This window comes from Micropterus salmoides, unplaced genomic scaffold (genome assembly GCF_014851395.1).
Source record: "Micropterus salmoides isolate LMB-PRFRI ecotype aquatic unplaced genomic scaffold, ASM1485139v1 Ms_hic_scaffold_5, whole genome shotgun sequence".
Classification (NCBI taxonomy): domain Eukaryota; kingdom Metazoa; phylum Chordata; class Actinopteri; order Centrarchiformes; family Centrarchidae; genus Micropterus; species Micropterus salmoides.
In genome coordinates, this window is record NW_024044237.1 from 24,409,835 (window position 1) to 24,433,771 (window position 23,937).

At 39.0% G+C, this 23,937-nt stretch overlaps 1 protein-coding gene across 1 annotated transcript in view; it reads right to left on the bottom strand.

The window, feature by feature from the left end:
• diaph2 (diaphanous-related formin 2) overlaps nucleotides 1-23,937 on the bottom strand; it is a 434,333-nt gene that overhangs the window by 140,800 nt on the left and 269,596 nt on the right. Inside the window, exon 23 of the mRNA XM_038699417.1 lies at nucleotides 17,700-17,829. Coding sequence (XP_038555345.1) covers nucleotides 17,700-17,829 — 130 coding nt within the window. The remainder of the gene's footprint in view (nucleotides 1-17,699; nucleotides 17,830-23,937) is intronic.

The following is a 23,937-nucleotide window of genomic DNA, read 5'->3' on the forward strand; positions in this document are numbered from 1 at the left end:
CAGTCTAGGATCATATGAGATATCCTGGTTTTGTACTGCCCGTGGGAAGAATGTCCCTAACAATCTGTTGGTTAAAAGCCATGTGAAGTCTCTTTTCTCTTTCGTCTTCTCTCTTCCTCTGCTTGGATCTCACTCTTGGACTTGACTCGTAATGTTTATCGGAATGCAGAGATTTGATTGGCTGATCAGCATCACATAAGATGCTTGGAACACATACTGTACCCATTGGTATGTGAGTTTGCTGGGCCGCTAAAGCAGTACAGTAAATACTAGAAAAGCTGTGCGGGTTAAAATAGAAACGCTCAGTCGTGAGGTAGTAATTTTCTATAATAAACCGGCTATAGGTCTGGGTCTGGAAAGCATGGTGGCTGTCAGTCCTATTCTAATGTACATTAAATTGTCCGTTCTGTTCTATGTGTGTCAAATAAAGGCACTACAAACGTTTCCCTGTGCAACCTTCTGTTGCATAGTGATAAATAAATTACCTTGAAAAAAAAACATAAATTGTAAGAAAGGCATTTGTGGATTACTAGGGAAGAACATTTTTTAAAAAGTGCAACTAACATTAAGAAATGGTCAGTGGTAGGTGCATTTGACAAAAACCTGCCTGTTGCTAGAGAACTGTTGTTTGGTAGATTTTTCTCAAACCAGGGAAACATGCTTTTTCTTCCTGTCCTGCTCAGTCTGAACACAAGTCTTTACTAACCCCAAAACCTGGAAGTTTAAACGATCACATGGTAATGTGCATTTTAAAGGAGACAGGACCAGTTCTATCTCACACAGGCTCCGCCCTCTACTGGACTCTATGGGTACTACCTCCTCCAATCACACGCACGCATTTGCCCACTGAAATTTTATAGTGCATGCAGCCGACCAATAGGACGTCGCCACCGATACGTGTGTGACGGATAAATAGGAAGAGAGAGGCCTGCTGACGCTGCCACAATCCCCCGTCTGGTGTTCAAGACGCCACTGTTTTACATGTGCTGCTTCTGTACAGGGGGACAGAGGCTTTTGAGAATGTGGAAACAGTTTTTTGAGTAAAACATGTTAATTACATTCCTCAAAGAGCTAAGGTTAACTCCTGGGGTGAGGCTAAGGGTTCGCCCTGTGGCCTTGTGTTCATGAAGCCACTGTTCTAAAATGTGCTGCTTGTGTGACTATCGTGGTGATGCTTGTGAATGTTAAACTGTTTATTAGAAACACATTACATTCTTAAAAGTCCTAATTCCCCACCACCAACCCCATCCCATTGAGCTAACCGTGTTGAACGCGCCGCTGTACTCACCGACGCTAAGCTAACGGTTCTCCCCGCGGCCCACGCCGCTCTCCCGGTCAGAACCGAGTGAGAGGGTGGGTGTGGCCCGGGCGTCCACTTCACTAGCCTGACCGCCGAGTCCGCGCGGCCATAATGGTCCGCTTCCACGATGTGACAGCTGAGAAACAAGCTGTTCTTACCGTGGAAACTGGGCAATGCAGCAGTGTACTGTAACTCTGCATTCCCAAAGCAACCATGAGGACTCGCACAGGCGCATTGCTAGTTCACCGGCGGTGAAAGCGTGTTACATAAACAGACACGCCGCCCTGCCGACATCTCTTTCGCTAGGCTAGGCTAGTCCACTATAGCCAGAGAGAGACAGCCAAAGTCAGGTCTCTCTCGCTATAGCGGGACGAAAGAGATTACTCGCTGCTTTGGTTGGTTTGGTTGGCGAAGCTGTCTACCCTGCTGCTGCGTCACATGGAAGCTGTGAGCTTGACGCTGACATCAACACCGCAGGTCATCTACAGTCACACCGGCTGTGGTGCGTTCAAGGCCCGGTCGGCCTTTTCCAACTCAACCTCAATTCAACCTTTCGAAAACAGCCCATGGTACGTTTAAGGACACCATGACCTTTTCGATTGCAGCCCTTGGAAAAAGTCCAAGCCTTATTATTTATTGAAAAAAAAAAAGAAGGGTGACAGAGGGACAGAGGCTGATGCACACCACCAGACCTCCTTCCTCCGTTATGTGTCCAGCATGCATTTATTTGTGTTTCATGTGCTGCCTGTGTACACACTGAAAATGCTGTGAATGTTCAACTGATTAAATACAGTACATTCCTAAAGAGCATTCTCCTCCCCACCAAACGGCCCTCCATCTTCGGTTCGGTGCGTAATGCGCTTCAGTCTCCACAAAACTGCACGTTCACCGATGCTAAGCTAATGATCCGACTTACGGCCCACACTGCTCTCCTTGCTAAGTTCGAGAGAGACAGTGGGAGGGCCCGGGTCTTTGCTGTACTAGTCAAACCACTGGGACAGAAGCCCATATCCCACGTTGCTCTCCTGGTGGCATCCGAGCGAGACGGTAGCAGGGCCTGGGCTTCCTCCTTGCTAGCCGGCCTTCACCTGAGGCCAATAGGTTACGTTGACGTTAACGTAACCTATTGGCCTCAGGTGAAGGTTACGTTGACGTTAACGTAACCTATTGGCCTCAGGTGAAGATACCAACGATGGTCGTTCAGTCTTGGCCACAGGTAGTCTTAACGACTGTAACGACTGTCGTCACAGCAACAAGGAACACTAACGAACCAGCGGTATTGATGACCCGGGCCAACGACCCCACTGAGGTTAAATAGCTGAGTTTCCCTGCCAGTCAGTCAGAACTGAAGAAGTCCTTTGGATGAGGGACGAAACGTCTTCCAGTATCTTCAACCAAGTCCAGTTGCCCTTGATTTTAACCTTCGTTGGATAACTATGACCTGGATGACTGAGAATCTTCATAGACACTGCTATTTATACGTCACGCACGTATCGGTAGCGACGTCCTATTGGTCGGCTACGTGCACGATAAAATTTCAGTGGGCAAGTGCATGCGTGTGATTGGAGGAGGTAGTACCCATAGAGTCCAGTAGAGGGCGGAGCCTGTGCTATAGAACTAGGGTTACCATATCGTAACCTTCGTTATTGGCAATGGCTTTAAAAGTAAACAATCTGCCCCTCCCCCATGTGTCGCTGGTGCATCTTGTGACATTCCCTGTACTGTAAAGCTGATTAATTCATTTTAGTTATTTATTTATTTTGCCTATTAATATACACACACAGTATTATCTATTTATTTTATTACATTTTTTAAATATTATTGTAATAACACACATTAATGTGTCATTTACTTAGTTTATTTTATTTTTTAACAAACACACACACACACGTTACTGTCATTTACTTAATTTATTCTAATTTTTGTTTTTGACACACACACACACACACACACACACACACACACACACACAAATAAATGACACACGTTACTGTGTCATTTATTTAGTTTATTAAAATGTTTAATTGTTTTTTTTACACACACACACACACACACACACACACACACACACGCTTACGGTTTTATTTATTTATTTTGATTTAATATATTATTTTCATTATCATGTCCAATATACTAACACACACACCCTTATTGTTTTACTTATTTACTTTTTTTATTTATTTTTACGGAATTTTTATATTTTATTTTTTATTAACACACACAAACACAAATCTTGCTATTTTATTTCCTTATCTAATGAAATGAATGAAATGAATTGTCCTTATGTACTTTATATGTAGCTTTGGCAATATTGTTGCTATACATTCATGCCAATAAAGCTACTTTGAATTTGATTTGATACACAGAGCAACTTTTGGTGCAATGGTGCTGGGCAATGTTGCTGTCAACTGTAATGATAAAAAAAGGCCACTACCGTAATCCCCTTCCCCCACCACTCTCCCACCCGCCCCGCCGCTATCTGTTCAAAATATAGTCGGGCTTGCCACCAGCAAGACTGCCCAGCAACATTGCTCAAAAGACGGCCCTGTGTACCATCAGCTTAAATGCACACGGGCTAGCCACTTTTGGCCAATTGGGATTTGCTTCTGCTGGGTTCTGAGTTAAATCAGTGTATGTCATTAAAAAGGACTTCATATGTGGTGGTGTTTGAAAGGTGTGAATATATGTGACATTGTTTGAATCGGGGTTACAATTTGAACTGTTAAAAGAGATCTGTTGATAAACTATTGATACATTCTGAAAATACTACAATTATTTTAATGTACAGCTGTGAATTGGTTCTACTTATGAGTTAGTGCGGAAAAACAGATTTGTATTTGAAATGGAGCTTCCTTGTTCAACTCAGCTCATGGAACACTCCCAGCATGGGAAATGGTCTACTGTGACAAGCTGAATTTCTGGGCTGGCAAACAGCATTATTCTCATTCCTGGTCCCATTGTCAGATCTCATTGAAATCTGCTGTCACAGACTGGAGCCTGACGCTAAGCAGGGCTGCTGGCCTCCCTGCATGTGTCTATCTCTGTCTACAGTAATACTGTCTGGCCAAAGTGGTGATGTAAGAAATCAGAGGTGGAGGGAAAGGGAGATGGACAGAAAGGGGAAAAAAAAGAAAGAGTGAGAATAGTTGTTTTGGTCTCACAATGAACTACTCATCCACCGTGAAGTGAGTAAAAAAATACACATTTGAGAAAAAACAAAGGGAAAAGAAGAAAACTCTCTAGAGCTCATCACTCATCCTGAGCTGGTGGAGCCAGACAGGTCTGTTTCCTGTTCCTAATATTCTTTATGACAGACTGTCCATTTAAACTGCTGGCCTTGCTGATCCTGCTCTATCCCTTTCAGGGTCCAGGGATGAGTATACCTTAAACAACCAGTGAGGAAATTGTCTCCATTTCTAGCCACAGTGACAGCATTACGTTGACTAATGGTTGTGTGTACTTGATGTTACACTGGCAGGCACATAAACAATATAAAGATTTTAATATAAAGATGTGAATTCAGTACTCATGATGCAGCAGGCTATGGAAACTTTAAACCCTGCCAATGTGTCAGCCATCGCATTTTTGTCTTGTTTTCTGCCTTCCACAAAATGATGTGTTGATGTGATTCCTAAAACATGCAAACAATAAAATTATTCCTGGCTTTCATTTGCTACATCTGAAAACCCTCTAATCAAGTAATTCTGTATGTGCAGCAGTGCACAAAATGTCCAGTCAAATTAAGCGGAAATCTGGGTCTTAGGACTCCAAAGACTGTCATTGTTTGTGTATCACTTAAGCCTGTGCCTTCAATAATACAAGTATCCTTTGCCAAATCCCTTTGATGTATAAATGATGAGTTCTCAAACACGAAAAGCTTCCAACGAGTTTGCTTGGTGCTTAGGCAGTGAAACACACCAAATGATAGATGGAAAGGTACAGACCTAACACTCAAATGGAAACAAGCCACAATCATTAACAGCACTTCAAACCTTCGAGACCTGACCAAGAGTGTGAGAGACAGGGACCCCTAAAAAATTGACACAACAGAAAAGTGCATGTATCTGCACTTCAGTAGATTCTACAACAAATATGCCAAATCATTAAAGCTGTGTAGCTCCGCTTTAATCTTGAGAAGCTGCAGAGCTGCAGTCTCCATTCATTCAACTTACACTGTAAATTTCCAGCTACACTGAGGCTTTTTGTAGCCCCCCCTCGCCTGCCTTCAGTTTTGCGTGCATGCCGTTCTGCCGACAACTGCGTGCACATCGCGGTTCCTCGTGGGTCTATTTCAAGTAGCTGGCTGTTTAAAAACAATATAATATTCTTTGTGTGGTTCATCAATGGTGATAAATTATCCGAAAGCCCCGCGAGGTGCGGACATCTCGGCTCAACACCAGTGAAGCCGGGGCTCCGTCTCTTCAGCAAGTGTTCCTCTTCTGCCACTACACACTCACTGCACACATACACGCTAAGCCTACACATGCGCAATGACGACCCAGGGTTAGGGTTACAATTTAGAATTTATTTACGCACTTTAAAAATATTTATTTAAAGTTTTATTCTTTTTACATGTTTATTTGCAATATTATATAATGAAATGTGTATTGTAATAGGTGTAGTGAACAACGGTGTGGATTTGTGCATTTTTGTATTGAATAAATTTGGAACTACTCCCAAATTCCTTTTTTTTCTCCCACAGAGGACCAGGGGGTCAAAGTTGCTCCTTTTAAGTGCTATCCCTGATCATAAAGCTGGCACCCTTTTGATTCCGAAGCTGATAACGCGGGGCCTGACTGTTAAACTGACAAAGGGACACAAGCCAGCGATTAGCATTTCCCTGAACAGCCTATCAAAACTGCCCCACCACACATGTTTCCGTGGCAACTGTCCTTGCTCTTTGTTTATTATCCCATCAAAGGGATATTCCTTGTCTCACCCAAGGGTGACATGGTCCAGAGAGCTGAACTTTGGATGACCAAGGACTGCAGTCTCCAAAGACTCAAAGCATTTAATTAAGTTTAATTAAATCTTTAGTTACCTGATTATGTTTGCCTCTATTTGAGTAGTTATGTTAACATGTTGTTGCTATCTGTTGTTGATATTAGTGCTGAAAAGAAAGTTACTTTTGCAGTGTTTTTATTTTCAGCAAGATACTCCTTCATCTAATGTAATCAATACTTGTTCATAATACTTTCCTACAAAATTCCTTTAGAAATGATGATAAAGAAATGTTTTACTATACTATACCAGCTTGAATTTAAGGATGAATCAACAATATTCCCCGGTTCCTAAGGAGAGACAGTCTTTGATTTAATCCAAGCTTTCCTCATGTAACCTTAGCTCCCCCAAGTGGACGAAATAAGTATTACATACCCTCGTTGGAAATGCCTTTAAATGTATAAATATCCTGACCAATAATGTGACAATTGTTTCCTGTTACCAAATGCTTAACTTCAAACCATACAACCGTTTGACCATTGAGGTTCTATTGTGGAAAATATTTGATTATAATACGCGCAAATAGATTTCTTTTCTTTTAGACATTAAGTTTAGAGAGGCAGTTCCTGGGGGAAACCTGAGACGCCCCCTGGGGAACCACGCCCCAGGCAACAAAAGAGCGACACGTGACATCGCGGCTCTCTCTCCGCTGCTCTGCTCGGCTCTCTGGACGCTTCGGGACGCTTCGGCACGCGTCGGCGTGCCTCGCCAGGCAACACCCAAGAGTCGGCCAGCGAGACAGGCCTTTTGTTTCGCTTGAAGCTACACACGTGAAGTGCCGGGACATCGATCTGCCCCTCAGTTTGTTTTATTTTCTTTATTTCTTTTGTTTTGTTAAAGTTATCAGTCCGTTAAGTTACACTGGACTAATTCAGGAATGACCAAGTTCCATTTTAAGCCTTTTTCGTCGAACCAACTTCACCGAGGTCAGACCAAGACACGTGGGCTTGCCAGCAGCAACGGAGGAAACCTGAAAACAGCCGAACTGCCAGACGGAGCAGGCGTTTCAATCAGACACGGAGAACCCCAGAGAATCCCTAGCAAAAAGCCAGGATCAGCAGCTAGCGTGGGACCAGCAAAAGGCCAAGCAGACCGCCGACAAGCAGTGAGACTTAACACATATTCTGTGTTCAGGGATGTCCTTTTTAACCCCCTAAACTCATAGTGTTAGTTTACTTTCATTAGTTCTTCTATGCCGTATGAGTCAAATGCTTCCCACAATCGAACCTCCATTTCTCATTGTTCAGCAATTGTTTATTTTCCCGGTATTCAACCATCTTTTTATCACATTAGTTAGAGAATAAATTCACTGTAATATAATCAAGAACTGTGTGTGTTGCCTATTTCTACGTCCCTGACAAGAGAATTGACCCTTTAGATATGAGACTGACTGACTGATTTAAGATAATTGAGCGATTATTAACTAACTGATCACTAGTGATAATTGTATAATTATTCAAAACTACCTAGAGGTCCGGAGACTCTGGGTTTATAACAACTCCGGTGGTGCCCTGAAACGAGGAATAAAATTAGATTTTATGAATATTAAAATTCATAATTCGGTATCAATTCTCATAAATTTATTAAAATGCATAACTAAATTTAGGTTTGCTACATAGGCTGTATATTACTTATTGGGAGAAAACTGGTAGTTCTATGTAAAATCAGACGCTGAGCACCCTCATATCGCCAAAATGGCACAATCCTTGTTTCAATGCGAAGCTTCGACTGTGAGATTGAAGGTCGAATCAGGCTCCACCCATCGAAGCATCGAATCTTCGACTATTAGGGGTCAGCCCCATTATTATTATTATTATTTATTAGTTTTTTTGTATTTGGGCTATTTCTCTCCTTCTCCCTTTCAGACCCTCTTAATCTCAGTCAGACTTGATGGGAAGCATCAGTCAGTGGTAATGCTGCAGGTCTCTCCACAGAATTTCAAAGGGGTTTAAATCCAGGCTTAGGCTGGGCCCCTCAAGTACATACAGAGACAAAGCCACTCCACCGGTGTCTTGAATGTGAGATCTGGATCAATGTACTGCTGGTTGGTTTTAAAGGTGTAAATTATGTGCACTCTGGAGCATGTTTTTGTCTTCTTCATAATTCCCATAATCAAGCACTACAACGGCCACTTTACATGTGCAACAACAGATGAAAACTGCATACCTTCAAAAACATCCCAATTTATCTAAATTCTCCACTAGTAATTGCAAAAAACTTGAAATGCTGCACATACGTGGGTCTCATTGATAAAATTAATATGCACCTAAATCAGATTGTCATTCAATTACTTATGAGAGTGAATGGATAAATTTGACTACAAATATAAGAAGGGGAACTCCATTGAGTGTGATTTTTTTTTTCCTAAAGGTTGAGATGGTCTGGTGTCGGTGTTATTTGTAGTCATTGTGATACTCAAAATTTTCCACATGCTGCATATCACAGGAGTAATGAAAGCTGCTAAGTCAAACCAGAGAACAGAACCATTATTGATATTTGAAAAGATGTGGCCAAAATTGATTAAAAGATGCATGTTTCTGTGCACTGACAAACCAAAGGTAACACCGGTGGAGGTCAGGGAACACAGGAGATATCACAGCTCACTTCCTCAGAGAAGTCGTCGCCTCCACTTGGAGAATGCCTCTACAAGCCCTCTACAGACAGTGTTTTGCAGGTCTGAAAACACGAGGCGCACAGCAGTGCCTTTTTTGGTTGAATTTGGAAAAGAGTAGTGGGCTGCGATTTCTTATGTTGCTAGGCAACCACCAAATCAGTTGTCCTGTCAGTCTAATCAAAGATTATAGCGCCAGCGATCTGTAATCTTTGGTTTGCTGCTAAGTAATAGATGTCATTTTAGCATAAACTTGATCACAACTCACAGTTCTGTGTCTTTTGTTGCTAAAAACATCTGCTTTAAAAAAAATAGACAAACGGAGTTTATGGCGGTCACTCTGCGCAAGTTTGAAATTAAGTAATGTGAATCACTAAAGAAGAAATAAGCCTGCTCGTAAGTACACTCTTTTAGTATTTTCGTAAGCCTGCCGCATTGGTGGATGTGTCACTGTGGGGAGTTGAACCCAGGTCTGCATCTGGAACTAGATAACTTAACTAACGTTAGTGTGGTGGATCAATGAATGCAGGATACTGTGTGTGTGTGTGTGTGTGTGTGTGTGTGTGTGTGTGTGTGAGTGTACAGTAATAGAAGTAGCCTGGATGCTCATGCATTTAAAGCTGATACAGTACATAACCTACATTTGACAATGGTTTTGGAAGTGTGCTTGAGAAGATGTGGACCACTTTTTGTGTCTTCACTGTTAATAATATTCTGTAATGAATGAGTTTTGACGATAGAACTACTCACATGTTCATTGTTATTTCAGCTGATCAAACCTGTGCTCCACGGACAATCTAAGGCTAAATGTAGCTCTTAACTGGCTTAGTTAGATGGTGATTATGCATTAGAAAATCTATTCTCCCCACCTGTATGGGTGTCATTTATATTGGGAATGATGAGGACATGTCTCCACCACTTTTTGAAAGCATTTGTTAAAAAATGTAAAAGAAATATGCATTATCTCAAAAAAAATCACACAAATGTCCCCACCACACAAAGTGACGCCCTTACCCAGCTGTAACTGTTTGAAATATGTTCAAAATATTTATACATAAGCAAATGTCCGTTTCTTTATACGAAAGAAAAAAAAAATGTTAAAAACCCCCATACAAATAAAACAATTATTTAAAAAATCACAATAAAGCTCTAACAAACATTACATTAGATTAATCTATCCCCTGTGAATGGGTTGCAACTACAATTAATGTTTCTGTCTGAGAAAAAGTAGTAAAGCTAATATGAGAAAAAATACAGAATCAAATGACAGACATAACTTCATTGCAATTAACACACTCCACAATTAGATTAACATACAGGTTCTAGCTGCACCTTGTTGTAAACAGCAAAACTTTCAGTTGATCTGCTCCCCGCTTCCTTTCACAATATAGACCTATATGGCTCCATGTTGCCATAGAGACTACATTTTGCTCTGCATATTTTGCTGATTAAGGACTATTTTTGTGTGTTTGTCTACTGTGTATATGACCAAAATAGTAAATTAATATGCTGTATTTTAGATTATGATCACAATTTATGGAAACACTGAGAAGTATGGCAACATGAGGCTCACTAGGAAAATATGCATATTCTTTACTAAGAATTTTGGTATTATTATCTGAATTCAAGAGCAGTTTAAACACAGCTGCCTTTATATCATCTTAACTATTACAATTAATTGTTTATCTTTAACATTATATTAAGACAGAGAAACAGGGTTAGGGTTAGTCATTATAAAGTAACTCAACAGAAACAATAATGTAACTAGTGCAAATCAAATGATTGTTTTTTTCTGAATTTGCATATACCTATTCTAATGACATAAAAATGTAGAAGTGTGTGATTAATTTCCCTTCTTCTAGTGTTATATCACACAGAGTTCCCCAAGTCACATTAGGGTCATTTGCTGAGCTAAAGACTCAGCAAAACAATAAATCAAATTCTGTCTCTTCGCTCTGTCTGTTGGGTTGACTGACTGCTGCTCGGTGGTCCATCGCCTAGGTAACCCAAGATTATTTTGTTCCATTACAGACAGACAGACTGGCTGGCTCTCTTTACAAAGTGTTGCATGTGACTTCCATGACACACAACATGTCTTAGGTTAACTTAGGTAATCATAGTGTTTGGAACCAATATCCAATATAATCTTCACACATGTCTAGATGGGTGAACAATAACCTTATTTGGACACATAATGAATCTCTGTAGGTTTAAGACTAAATACTCCCCGCCTGGATACTTTGTCTCATCGGCTGAGCTTCATTAAATAATGCTGCGTAAGACATCCCACCCATCCATCCATCCATCGTCAACCACTTATCCTGCGTACAGGGTCATGATGGTAAGACATCCCGAGTTTCTTAAAATATTATTCACCAATGAGAGTTGACTAGCTAAAACACAACAAATGGCCAGGTCTCTTAAATCAAAACTTACCAGCTTCCTTTAACACAAACAGTTATATTATATCTATTTGCTCTTTGCTTAGCTTAGCTGCTAGCAGGGCATTTTCAAAATTCTCCCAAAATGTTTGTAACTGTTTCCTCATTATCTCCTGTCATTTTTTATTTATTTTTTTAATTAATCAACACGTCGGCTGTGAAATGAATGATTAAGTACTTGCTCCAGTGCAAAGTATCAACTTCACATGTTCATGTTGACATTCTATCAAAGACAAACACATCTCTTTAGCAAAAAACAAACATGCGCATCCATTGCAGTACCACTTAAGTGTTTGGCTTCAATTATGTCCATTTTGCTTCAGCTTTTGCAGCTGACTTTAGTAAGAAACCCTCCCTGGACTGGCTTAAGGGAATGACTTCTCAACCTCATGATTCCCTGCAACTCCACTGAAACCAAAAGACAAATGATCCCTTCTGTGTTACACCCCATCCAGAAAGGCATTTTGTCTACGTAATACAGAGCCAAGTACCGCTAGGATTTTAAATGGGAAATGGGCACTGCTTTATTATGCTGCAGTGCCTTGAAATGAATGTGGATAATAGATATATTCACAGCGGTATTAATATCCTCAGAGTTCATCTTTTTTTCTCCCCTCATTCTCCATTTTCTCTCTCACAGGCTCCAAAGTACTTTGCCCTTGGCTATGCCTTATACTAAATAGATTTATGAGAACATTTGTGTCATATTTCCTCTTTTCCCGGATTGTCAAGACAGATTGTCAGTGCACCACTGATTGAGTGGAATCACCACACAGACTTAGTTCCCATTGTCAGGCCCCACATATTCATCTCTGGGGGGATTTAACAAGGCAAATTGGCCAATGACACTTCTCTCAAGGCTTTGCCACTGCTAATAAGATGAGGTCAGGGGTATGAAAATAGTGGATTCTATGACTGCATTTTAAGTGATTATAGTTTCAATCCCTAATTATACATTTATGAATGAATGTAGATACAGTATATTTATAGTACATAATGTATACAGTAAAATTTAAATTAATATGCTAACAAAATTATGAGTTTGTCATCGTTTTGGGTTTGCGTTTCTGTTTTATTTTGAAAGTGCCGTTGTGCACCCCTTGTCTTTTGCCAGATCGTCTATGTGTCAAGTGCCCCAGCCCCTTCTCAGTATTCTCCCGTGATTTTGGGGGATTGTTCTGCCTTTCTTGTTGGACTATTCAGATTTTGGATTTTTACTTGTTCCCACTGTGGATTTGTCTACCTATCTGGACCGCTTCCCTGGTTTGACCCATGCCTGCCTCACCTTTGACATAAGCTAGTGTACCTTTTGCTACTGATGAAAGTACTGCAAATTGAACATTTCAGTATGTGCTGTATATCTTTAAAAAATCCAGTTGGCAGTGGAGATGGTGTTGGCTGTGACCAGTCAATTTGGTGTGAAGGAGATGGGGGGAAAAATAGAATTTTCAATGAGGGGGCCTGAGCCCATTTGAACTAACGGCTTCCTTCAAATCACTCATCCCTCAGAGTGATTTATCAGTAGAGATCTAAGATGACATGGTGGCAGGAGAGGCTACCAAATCCTCTGCTCAGACAAAGAGGGAGCTCATAGTGAAATATGGTAGCAGTTTAGATACAAAGCCAATAATAAAAGCAGAATTGGCCTCTTAGGGGAGGGCAGCATGTTTAATTAGGCAAAGGATCTTTCAAACAACAATCATAATGTACTCAAAAAAGTCAGATCGGTATCATACACATAAGGAAAACACATATATACATGGACAAGGGTTATCATAAACAAAATGTTTCAAGTGTTCACTATCAACCTAGACAGTCTATAACTAACACAGTATAACTGCATACCAATATGCCACGTATATAATAACTATATAACATCAAAAAGGAATGGGTTGAACCGGTCTCAATACTTAACTTGATATAGTAGTTTGTATCAAGGGTAAAGATTGTACTGTGACAACAAATATAATGCAAAAAGCTCCATGTGATATATCTGTCCACAAGCTCTCTTCCTTTTAAAAAGATTTTGAGTTCCTGAATGACAGTGGTGTCTCTTTAGTAGCTCTTCAATGTCTGAAGAAAAGTGTTATTGTAGATGCTCGTGAAAAATGCTGTCAAGATCTTGTCCTTGTATGTTCTTCAGGTTGTAAGGATTTTACTAGCATTCTTCAATCAATGCTTTTGGAAGAACAAAAAAAAAAGAAAAAAAGAGCAGCATTGTGTTCACTTCCACTGCCCTATGGGCAAGACAGACCAACTGTTTTTGTGCTAGTTTTTCTTTCTGGAGAATAAAACTTCTTGAACAGAGAGCAGTTAATTCTGAAATTACACACTCACCTAATTTACCCAGATGTTACTAAGTTCAACCTTAACTTAGGTTGAGATTTGATAAATGTGCTCTATAATCCAAGGTTATACAATTGAAGTACTGAACTTCACTTATGCCTCAAGATGTATTTGTATGCTAAATATACAGCATGGACACAGCTTAATGTTGCTTTAAAAGGAAATGTATTTTACTACAGGTATTTGCTTTGTTTTTTTTCCAATTATGTGTTCACTTGAGGGATAAAAATGCTGATATTAAACGTAGAAGTGGCTGCAAAGTTGTCTACATGTAAATACACGGAAGGTTGTTTTAACAATGGTCATTTAGTAGTAAGTTTTAAAATTGCTTGTGGGTCTAAATTTCCATTCGAATATAAATAAAGATAACTTAATAGTGATACATTTGTATTGACCGAGCAGTAAATGAGTCATTGCTAGTATTTTGTCAACGGCAACCATGGTGGTGCTATATCTACCAAAAATAATCATGGTGAAAAGCAAAGTTCTGATCTATATTATATTGAGCAGGATCTCATTACATTACACTCATTTGTCAGACAATTTGTCCATAGTGACTTGCAGCAAAATTACTGTGCAATAGATCCAGGATAGACACTAAAATCCCAATTTTTTTTTTGCTATCATTTTTAACCTTAATCAGAAAACCTAAAACGCCTCCACTAGCACTGTAACAAAGGACTGGTTGATTGTATGCAAATTATCTTAATGAATAAAAGTTCACATCTACTAAACAAGTTTTTTTTTTATTCATTCATTTTGTTATTTCATGACCTTCAAAGCACATTCCAGCTCAGAACGATGTGAAAATGGAGGCATATGGGGTAGAGAGTGCTAATTAGACATTAATTTAATAAGCACCTAAAATGTATTTATTTCAGTGTTTATAAAACGTTGCTATGTCTGCATGCTATGTAACAGTATAGACAAACTGTGCACACATTTTTAATTAGGCCTAAATTTATTTTGGATGTAAGAGCATTTTGTGCTGTTAAACGTGTAATGAATACCAAAATGTACATCTTTTTACTAACAATACAACACAACTATGTTCTGCACAGTAGAGCCATGTGTCCATAGTTTGTTGTTGTTTTAGTTGTAAGGTAAAAAGTTTAGCTCTCATTTCCATGCATGTGTGCGTGTGCGAGCAGCCTAGGAAGTAATTACAATATCAATTATAAGCATGGCCCTTCCCTTTGCCCGGGTCCTATCTGGAACATCTGTAGCTTGCTGCCCCTACCTTTCTAAACAATCACGTCAATTTTAATCAAAATTGACCTTGATAACTGGTAGGCCTTGATAATGGCTGAATTATAGGAGTCTCCTAAGGGAACACCCTATGTGCTGGACTTATTTAATGTTAACCTTTAGCTTCTATTAGGACATTCTGTTCACAGTCTAGTCTATGGGCATACTGATTTCCGATGTAATAAGATTATAACACATTCATGTCTTTTTAGACTTTTTGCTTTTTGCTCTCAAGAGCAAGATGTAGCGTGGTAAGGGTAAATAAAATAAATTGGTAATGACAGAACTCGTGCACTGGAGGACTGAAAGTCTGAAGCCGCCAAGCGTGGAAGGGAGAATTATAATTTCCTCCGCAAATGATCTTAGCCTGATTGTACTTCAATGAGGTACATTAATTGTACACCTTCCAACCATTATAGATAGCCATTTGATTACATTTGAATCCCCCACATTACTGTCAGTCGACTCCTCCCACACAAGCCTCTGACAATCAACAATCAGGAATTCTATGCTTGGGCAAGAGGTTTGTTCGCATGACAGTTATTATCCAAGAAAGCACACCAACATGGTGATTAGATTTGGTGACCAAATTGAAGATGAAGGTTTTACTGTTAATTGTTCTACTTTTTTTGCCTTGTCTAGTCATTCAAGTTACTAGGCACTAAGCACTAAGTCGGAGGACAATTGTTACATAAGAAATTGTGGTGAAAACAAAGAAAGAGGGTTAAAGTGAAATTCAGTAATGCCATTATCAGAGGAAGCTATCATGCATAAGTAGTTTTTAAATTCATATTTGAGTGTACTGTTTATTAATGTGAAATGGCAGCTTTTAAAGAGATAAAAAGATTGTAAAGGATAGTGGTAAATAATTCAGCTTTGCTTTCCTGTTCAACAGGAATTGAACTATTTTGAAAGACAGTGCATGACCTCTGATCAGTATGTTTCTTTGTGCCTTAAAACAAATTTAATAAAATATATTTTTTTAGATGCCCGTCAGCAGAGATTTCAGTCTTTCATATTTAAAATGAAGAAGAAGATTTGAAATGGTGTAGAATTTCCACATGCCTACTTTATAATGATTATCCTTCCTCTAATTGAACTCAGCAGCCCTGTAGGCGTGTTAGCAATTTAAAATCCCAAAATGTAAACAGAAAGTTTCCTTCACTGTTACAGTATCCCACTGAAATGGTATGTGTTAATAAGTAAAACAAGAGAAGCATAGTGTGCACAGAGTAAACTGTTTTTTGCATCCCTACTCCTTGAATAGTACCTGAGGGTTTTGCGCAAGAAACAGTAAGTTACGGTCTGGAATCTCTTTGAATAACAAATTTTCATGAAATGACAAAGTTGATATAATTCAAATTTGCACATAGACTTTCTAAATATATACAGCGCAAGAAGACTATTCCGTCCACTTACACAATGGCTGGCATCCTCAGTGAAGTGAATAATTAGTTGAATTAGATTAAATAACCAATTACGAGACTAACAAAGTAAATAAGCCTGCAGGGATTCCACCAAATGCTTGAGAATAGAATTAGAGTGGAATTAGTTTATTGACAGGGTGGATGACAGTGTGGTCAGACAAACAACTCTATTCCTGTCACAAAGAGAGAGGGCTAGTTTCCATCAAGGGTTTTAAAAGGTAATTAATCAATTTTGCAAATATAAAGGCCCTTAAAAAGTATTAAAGTATTATCGCCATTTTACGAGGTAAAATGTGAAATCATATTTCTCCAAAGAGTTTGTATGCTAAAACTCTGGGTATTGCATAGCCAATGATACGAGATAGGCAGAGCGTAGCAAATTGCGAGAATGAGCACATGTACATATCAGGAAAAAAGTTAGCTGTCATAGTATAACTGTCTGACCTATCATATTAGCCTGTTACTGTAACTAACCAAGTTTGTTCAGTATGATTTCTGAAGTGTCTGTTAGCCATTTTCCTTTTCAATACCTAGCTAGCTGATGCCAAGGCTAGGGACAGCCAGAAGAGACGCAAGACGGCATGCTGACGTCACACGTAGCCGTATAGTAAGTGCTGCCCTAGAAAGCTGTTTGAAACCAATGTTCATAGAGATGCTTTCACTCGAAAGAAATGCCTTCTGAGGCACTGGTCTATTACGGCAGCAAGGCAATTGCTTTCTGTTTCGGACACAGCCTATATGTTAGAATCCTGCTATGATCCTGCAAAATTTATGTCATATAAAATGGACAAATATTCCGTGTGCTCACAGACCCACTGGCTGCTTTCAATTTACCAACACTACGTAATTAAACTAACAAACAGTAATGGGTAAATGCAAGTTTTCAGATATGTGGTTGGAGGACACAGACTTTAAACCATGGCTGAGGCCCATCACTGGGAATAACCGGAGGGAGTATTGTTCTTTCTGTAAAGCAGCAATACTGTAAGTGTAACCTCAATGGGGATCAACAATATCCAGTCCCACATGCACAGTGCTCGTCACAAATTGGCTATAGGATGCAGACAGCAGTTGTCTTTTGCAAATTTCTGTGCTACACCGCCTACACCACTAATGTTAGGCAACATTCACTCAGTTTATTTTCTTTAGGTGTCAGATTGCAACCATCAAAACACCCTTCCCATATTTATATTATAAAATAAATTACAACTATGCCAGGTACTGTATGGATATATTCTCCATTAGGATGTTGGCACTTCAATCTGCATAATGGACACGCAGGTACTGATATGCAATGGTTTCAAGACATCTAGACAGAGACATACCTTTGCTGGCACTTTCCACATGATCCAGTTCATCTGGAAACCTCAAAATCACTTGGTAATTTTCTTCGCACTTCTCAGCCAGGAAATGAAGAAGTGTTGTATTCTGACTGATGGATTTAGTGTCTCTGAGCTAAAAAGAAGAGAGAAACAAAACAAAATAATAATTAGCTAACCCATATTGTTAAACTCATTCACTTGTCAAATGCACTACACAAATAAATTACATGGCCTAATGGTTAAGGTACACACCGGAACTTCAAAGGGATCTTTGTGGTATGCCATACCCCTCTCCCGCCCCATGTTTCCTGTCTATCTTTATGATGACTGTCAAAATAAAACAATAACAATAATCTTATATAAATAAAATTCCAGTGACCCTACTTTTAGTGATTTAAATTAGTTTTCTTTTTTTCTTTTTTTTTTATGTAAAAATGCATGCATCCAATTGCAGGAAAAACAAGCAAACACATACAGTACCTACACACATAAAATGATACCACACCAATGAAAATAAAACAGTGAGGCACGGAAGTCTGAATGAAGTACTGCACTGTGTGTGAGTCTTCACATCAGTGCCTAGGGAACTTGTTCCATATTCATTCCCCACCGTGATTGCCATGCTGTTCGAATGGCATGCTGGGAAAACTAATTAGCACAACCCACCTCTGTGTTCTCATACTGATAATATCCGCGCTGTAAACAGCCTGCAGTTGGACATGCCCACACATGTGCACATTCAAACACAGGGGTGTTCATGCTATCGCACACGCGCACGCACGCACACACACATTTTCATTAGATGAAGATCAATCATTTGCTCACGTTGAGTAATCACAATTTAATTTCATGGATTTTAAACTTTAATTTGTTTATTGTTAACCGTCATTACACACAAAAAAGTGTGTCTCTGGTATGCTGATTTCATCTGCTAACTAATATTAGTAATATGTAATAAAGAAAGGGTAAACTGGGACATGTAAAACATGTAAATGACATGTAAATAATTTCAGGATTTGTACATGTTAAATAGTACATTTACTGAAACAATAATTCTTAAAAAAATTTAGTACAATATACAGTATATATATCTAGATTATAGCATATCTTCCAAAGCTTGACTGATAAAATACGTTAATGATTTAGAGTGCTTATCCTTTACCTTAATGTATCTAGTGTTCATACAGGAGAGGAGCATGGACATACCGTGGGGTTGTATTGAGTGCAGTAGGTATAAGTGGAGAAACCATGATGATTCGGGTAATAAGGAAGTCATTAAAATTATCTGATGAAACACGAAGCATATTGGCATTGTGAGGTATACGTCACTGACATACTAAGTCCACAGAGCGTGCATTTCCCTAATTCATAAATGGACCACTCCTTCTGCTCTAACCAAACCTGTATTTTTAATGTGTGTACAATTCTAATGAAATGGTACAGGCCATGGTTACCTCTGGCCTCGAATATTGCAATGCCCTCCTAGCGGGTCTTCCAGCTTGTGTAGCGAAACCCCTACAAATGGTTCAATGCGTCTGGTTTTTGATCAGACCAAAAGGACTCATGTCCCTTTTTTTTAACTCTAACTTCTTTCCCTAGGTATTTACCCCATTAAGATTAGATTTTGTGCTGTATTTTATGCTCTGTTAATGATTGTATGTTGTTCCACAAATGTAAGTCACTTTGGATAAAAGCGTATGCCAAATGAGTAAATGTAAATGAAATAATTTGTACAGTATAATTAGTGCTTTTCATTTAAAATTTTAAAGAAAGTCAGGGACCTTTTCAGTTTATTCTGAGAAAAAAAAAAAACTTTTGAGTCTCAGTAAGATCTTCAAGAGCATGGAAATATCGAAAAGTATAACTACCGCATGGCTATAAAGCATTCTAATGACATGTTATGGTATATTTAATATATCACAATGTATTACAGTATATTGGTTCTCTGTTGAGTAGTCTTATCCCCCAAAACATCTAGTCATAAGTTCATCGCATTGCTATATGCAAGATGGCTGACCACCTCATAATCAGCATTTTTCTACATATGTCTATTAGACTTTTTTTGTAAATGTGTCCTACATTAAATTGATGAAGATAGCATTTCTTATTTTATAATTGTTTCCGTTATGCTATGCAGTGGTGTAAAATAGTCTCTTTTTTTATTGTTTGCATCACAGTGACATGCTCTGTCAACAAATTACATTACATATAGTAAAAGCATAACTGTGTATCCTGTCCAATCTCTTGCAATGTTTACTGTAACTTTGTACTGTTGAAACTGATCTATGCCATACAGAAAAAGTGCAGCCCTGTGCATTTTCAATTACTATCATCCAAACCTTAGCCATAGTTTTCCAATACAAACAGTTTTGCAAATGTTAAGGATGATTCTAGAAATGTACCAAAGTGACTGAGAAAAAATGTCAGAATAACATATTTTCATTTTAGTATATGTAACAAGACTGAATCCGAAATGCATTTGTAATTGTGAAAAAAAAGTTGTTACTGAAACTTCAGTGCTCTTGTTTACACAGTAAATCTGGCACCTGAGACACAATGACCACTATCTATAATTGATGTACCAACCCCTTGAACCAATTCTGCTAAAATACAAGCAAACATTTCCTGCTTTACACTCAGCTTGTAGTTTTACAGTAAAACCATATTCAAAACACTACACGCATTTCTCTACACACATAAACGTAAACATAAAATGTACGTAAATGGTCTGCTAAGATCTTCTATACATATATCTGTCCAGCTACAGCAAAAATGCAGGATATTTGCAATCATTTTGTTTTGAATGTGTTTGTAACAGTTTTGGACAATGTTTTGAAAAATGTGCTGCAGATATACAGTGTTTTGCAGGTGGTGAAGTAGTAATGAGAAAAGAGTTCATGGATTTTGGAGAAAGTGATCTTTGAATGCATTTTGTGTGAAAGCAATGAAAAATGACAGTTTGGTCCACATATGTTTCTGTTTCGCTGGCTGCGTGAAGAGTTTTGACAATGTGACTTCAGTTTTGACCAATGCATGTTAGCAACTGAAAAAGTCCAGGGCCATATTTAATCCCAGTCCATCACTTGGCCAATTCAAAGTTTGTGCTAAAAGTCAAAGTGAAAAAGGCTTTTTCTGTCAGAGCTCCTAGGCTTTGGAATTCTCTCTTTGAGCTTAGGCTAGCTGGAATTTTAACTCAAAAGATTTTTTTGACACTACCTATATAAAAGACCGTTTTACACGTGTACACTAGCTGCTTAAAATGTGTCTATGTGTCTCTGTTTTTATGGTGAAACAGGAGGGAGTGTATATAAATGCTACCCCTTCAAACAAATAAGTTCATTTTAAGTGGATAGGGAAATGCTGCTTCATTACTGTGCTGCTGAAAGCAAATTGTAAACTGTGATATAATTCAATCTTTCATAACATAAACTGCCTTGAGATAAAATTATTCCAAGTCTCTCACTAGTTAGTGCAATACATTCCAATGCATTGAGCATTTAGAGCGGCACGGTATATTACAAGAAAACAAGCTTCCACTTAAATATCTAGTTTGAAAAGAAATAAAAAAAAATAAAAACAAACAATAAACTAATAACAGAAGAAGTGGCGATGGGAATGGAGAGCCCCCACACAAACAGAAGGATTTTTGGCCCTATATTCATAAATTAATTAGTTTGCAGATTGAGCTGCAGCACAAGACAAACATACTGTATACTGCTCATGTAACTACATGTAATAGTACACAGTACATATACAGTGGGTACGGAAAGTATTCAGACCCCTTTAAATTTTTCACTCTTTGTTTCATTGCAGCCATTTTCCAAAAATCAAAAAAGTTCATTTTATTTCTCAGTAATGTACACTCAGCACCCCATCTTGACAGAAAAAAACAGAAATGTAGAAATTTTTGCAAATTTATTAAAAAAGAAAAACTGAAATATCACATGGTCATAAGTATTCAGACCCTTTGCCGTGACACTCATATTTAACTCAGGTGCTGTCTATTTCTTCTGATCATCCTTGAGATGGTTCTACACCTTCATTTGAGTCCAGCTGTGTTTGATTATACTGATTGGACTTGATTAGGAAAGCCACACACCTGTCTATATAAGACCTTACAGCTCACAGTGCATGTCAGAGCAAATGAGAATCATGAGGTCAAAGGAACTGCCTGAAGAGCTCAGAGACAGAATTGTGGCAAGGCACAGATCTGGCCAAGGTTACAAAAAAATTTCTGCTGCACTTAAGGTTCCTAAGAGCACAGTGGCCTCCATAATCCTCAAATGGAAGACGTTTGGGACGACCAGAACCCTTCCTAGAGCTGGCCGTCCGGCCAAACTGAGCTATCGGGGGAGAAGAGCCTTGGTGAGAGAGGTAAAGAAGAACCCAAAGGTCACTGTGGCTGAGCTCCAGAGATGCAGTCGGGAGATGGGAGAAAGTTGTAGTAAGTCAACCATCACTGCAGCAATCCACCAGTCGGGGCTTTATGGCAGAGTGGCCCGACGGAAGCCTCTCCTCAGTGCAAGACACATGAAAGCCCGCATGGAGTTTGCTAAAAAACACCTGAAGGACTCCAAGATGGTGATAAATAAGATCCTCTGGTCTGATGAGACCAAGATAGAACTTTTTGGCCTGAATTCTAAGCGGTATGTGTGGAGAAAACCAGGCACTGCTCATCACCTGTCCAATACAGTCTCAACAGTGAAGCATGGTGGTGGCAGCATCATGCTGTGGGGGTGTTTTTCAGCTGCAGGGACAGGACGACTGGTTGCAATCGAGGGAAAGATGAATGCGGCCAAGTACAGGGATATCCTGGACGAAAACCTTTTCCAGAGTGCTCTGGACCTCAGACTGGGCCGAAGGTTTACCTTCCAACAAGACAATGACCCTAAGCACACCGCTAAAATAACGAAGGAGTGGCTTCACAACAACTCCGTGGCTGTTCTTGAATGGCCCAGCCAGAGCCCTGACTTAAACCCAATTGAGCATCTCTGGAGAGACCTGAAAATGGCTGTCCACCAACGTTTACCATCCAACCTGACAGAACTGGAGAGGATCTGCAAGGAGGAATGGCAGAGGATACCCAAATCCAGATGTGAAAAACTTGTTGCATCTTTCCCAAAACGAATCATGGCTGTATTAGATCAAAAGGGTCTTTCTACTAAATACTGAGCAAAGGGTCTGATACTTATGACCATGTGATATTTCAGTTTTTCTTTTTTAATAAATTTGCAAAAATTTCTACATTTCTGTTTTTTTCTGTCAAGATGGGGTGCTGAGTGTACATTACTGAGAAATAAAATGAACTTTTTTGATTTTTGGAAAATGGCTGCAATGAAACAAAGAGTGAAAAATTTAAAGGGGTCTGAATACTTTCCGTACCCACTGTATAGTATATAACAAATAAAAACATGCAAGGCCACTGCTGAGAATGAATTCTGTAAATACAAGGAACATAGTGATTAAAAGTCGCATGTAATGTGGACATGTGTGACAGTAATTACAGCTGTGGAAAATCCCATATTTTGAAAGCAGGCCACAAAATGACACTTATGGTGGTTAGATTACTCCATGTTACCAAGTCAGGTGCCTAGTAGATAGCCTGTTCTTTTCAACTGAAACTGAAAACAAATCATAGCCATGTTGTCTCTAATTATTGAGTACAGCCTGTTTACATGTTTTTCATCAGTGATACAGAATAAAGCCATGAGAAACAATGAGCCTCAAGCAAGAACAGATTCATATTCTTATCCTAACTTTATCTTACTTGTTTTTCATATGGTGGGCTTGTACAATTATGCCTCGTCAGATTCATCAAAGGTTCCTAACTTCAGATAACTAAAATAATGAAAAGATATTCACCTTATTATACACAAAGACAAATTAGCCTAAAGTTGGTGGGTGGTGGTGATGGATAAGATGCCTGCCTTTGGTGTGAGAAACCCGGGTTCAATCCCCCACTGTGACCCATCCACCGTTGTGACACTTAACCCCTAGTTGCTCCAGAGGTGTGTGACCTCTGACATGTACAGCAATTGTAAGTCGCTTTGGATAAAAGCAGAAGCTAAATGAAATTAATAAAAGTTAGTGCTTAATTTAAGTTGTTTTGCAGTTTGAGATGTGCATGCTGATATTCTGGTGATATACAATAGCATCAATAGCCAATTTAAATGAATGATGATATTGTTAAAAAACTGCTTAAAGTAATGAAATACACAATCAATTAGTAAAAAATATGTTC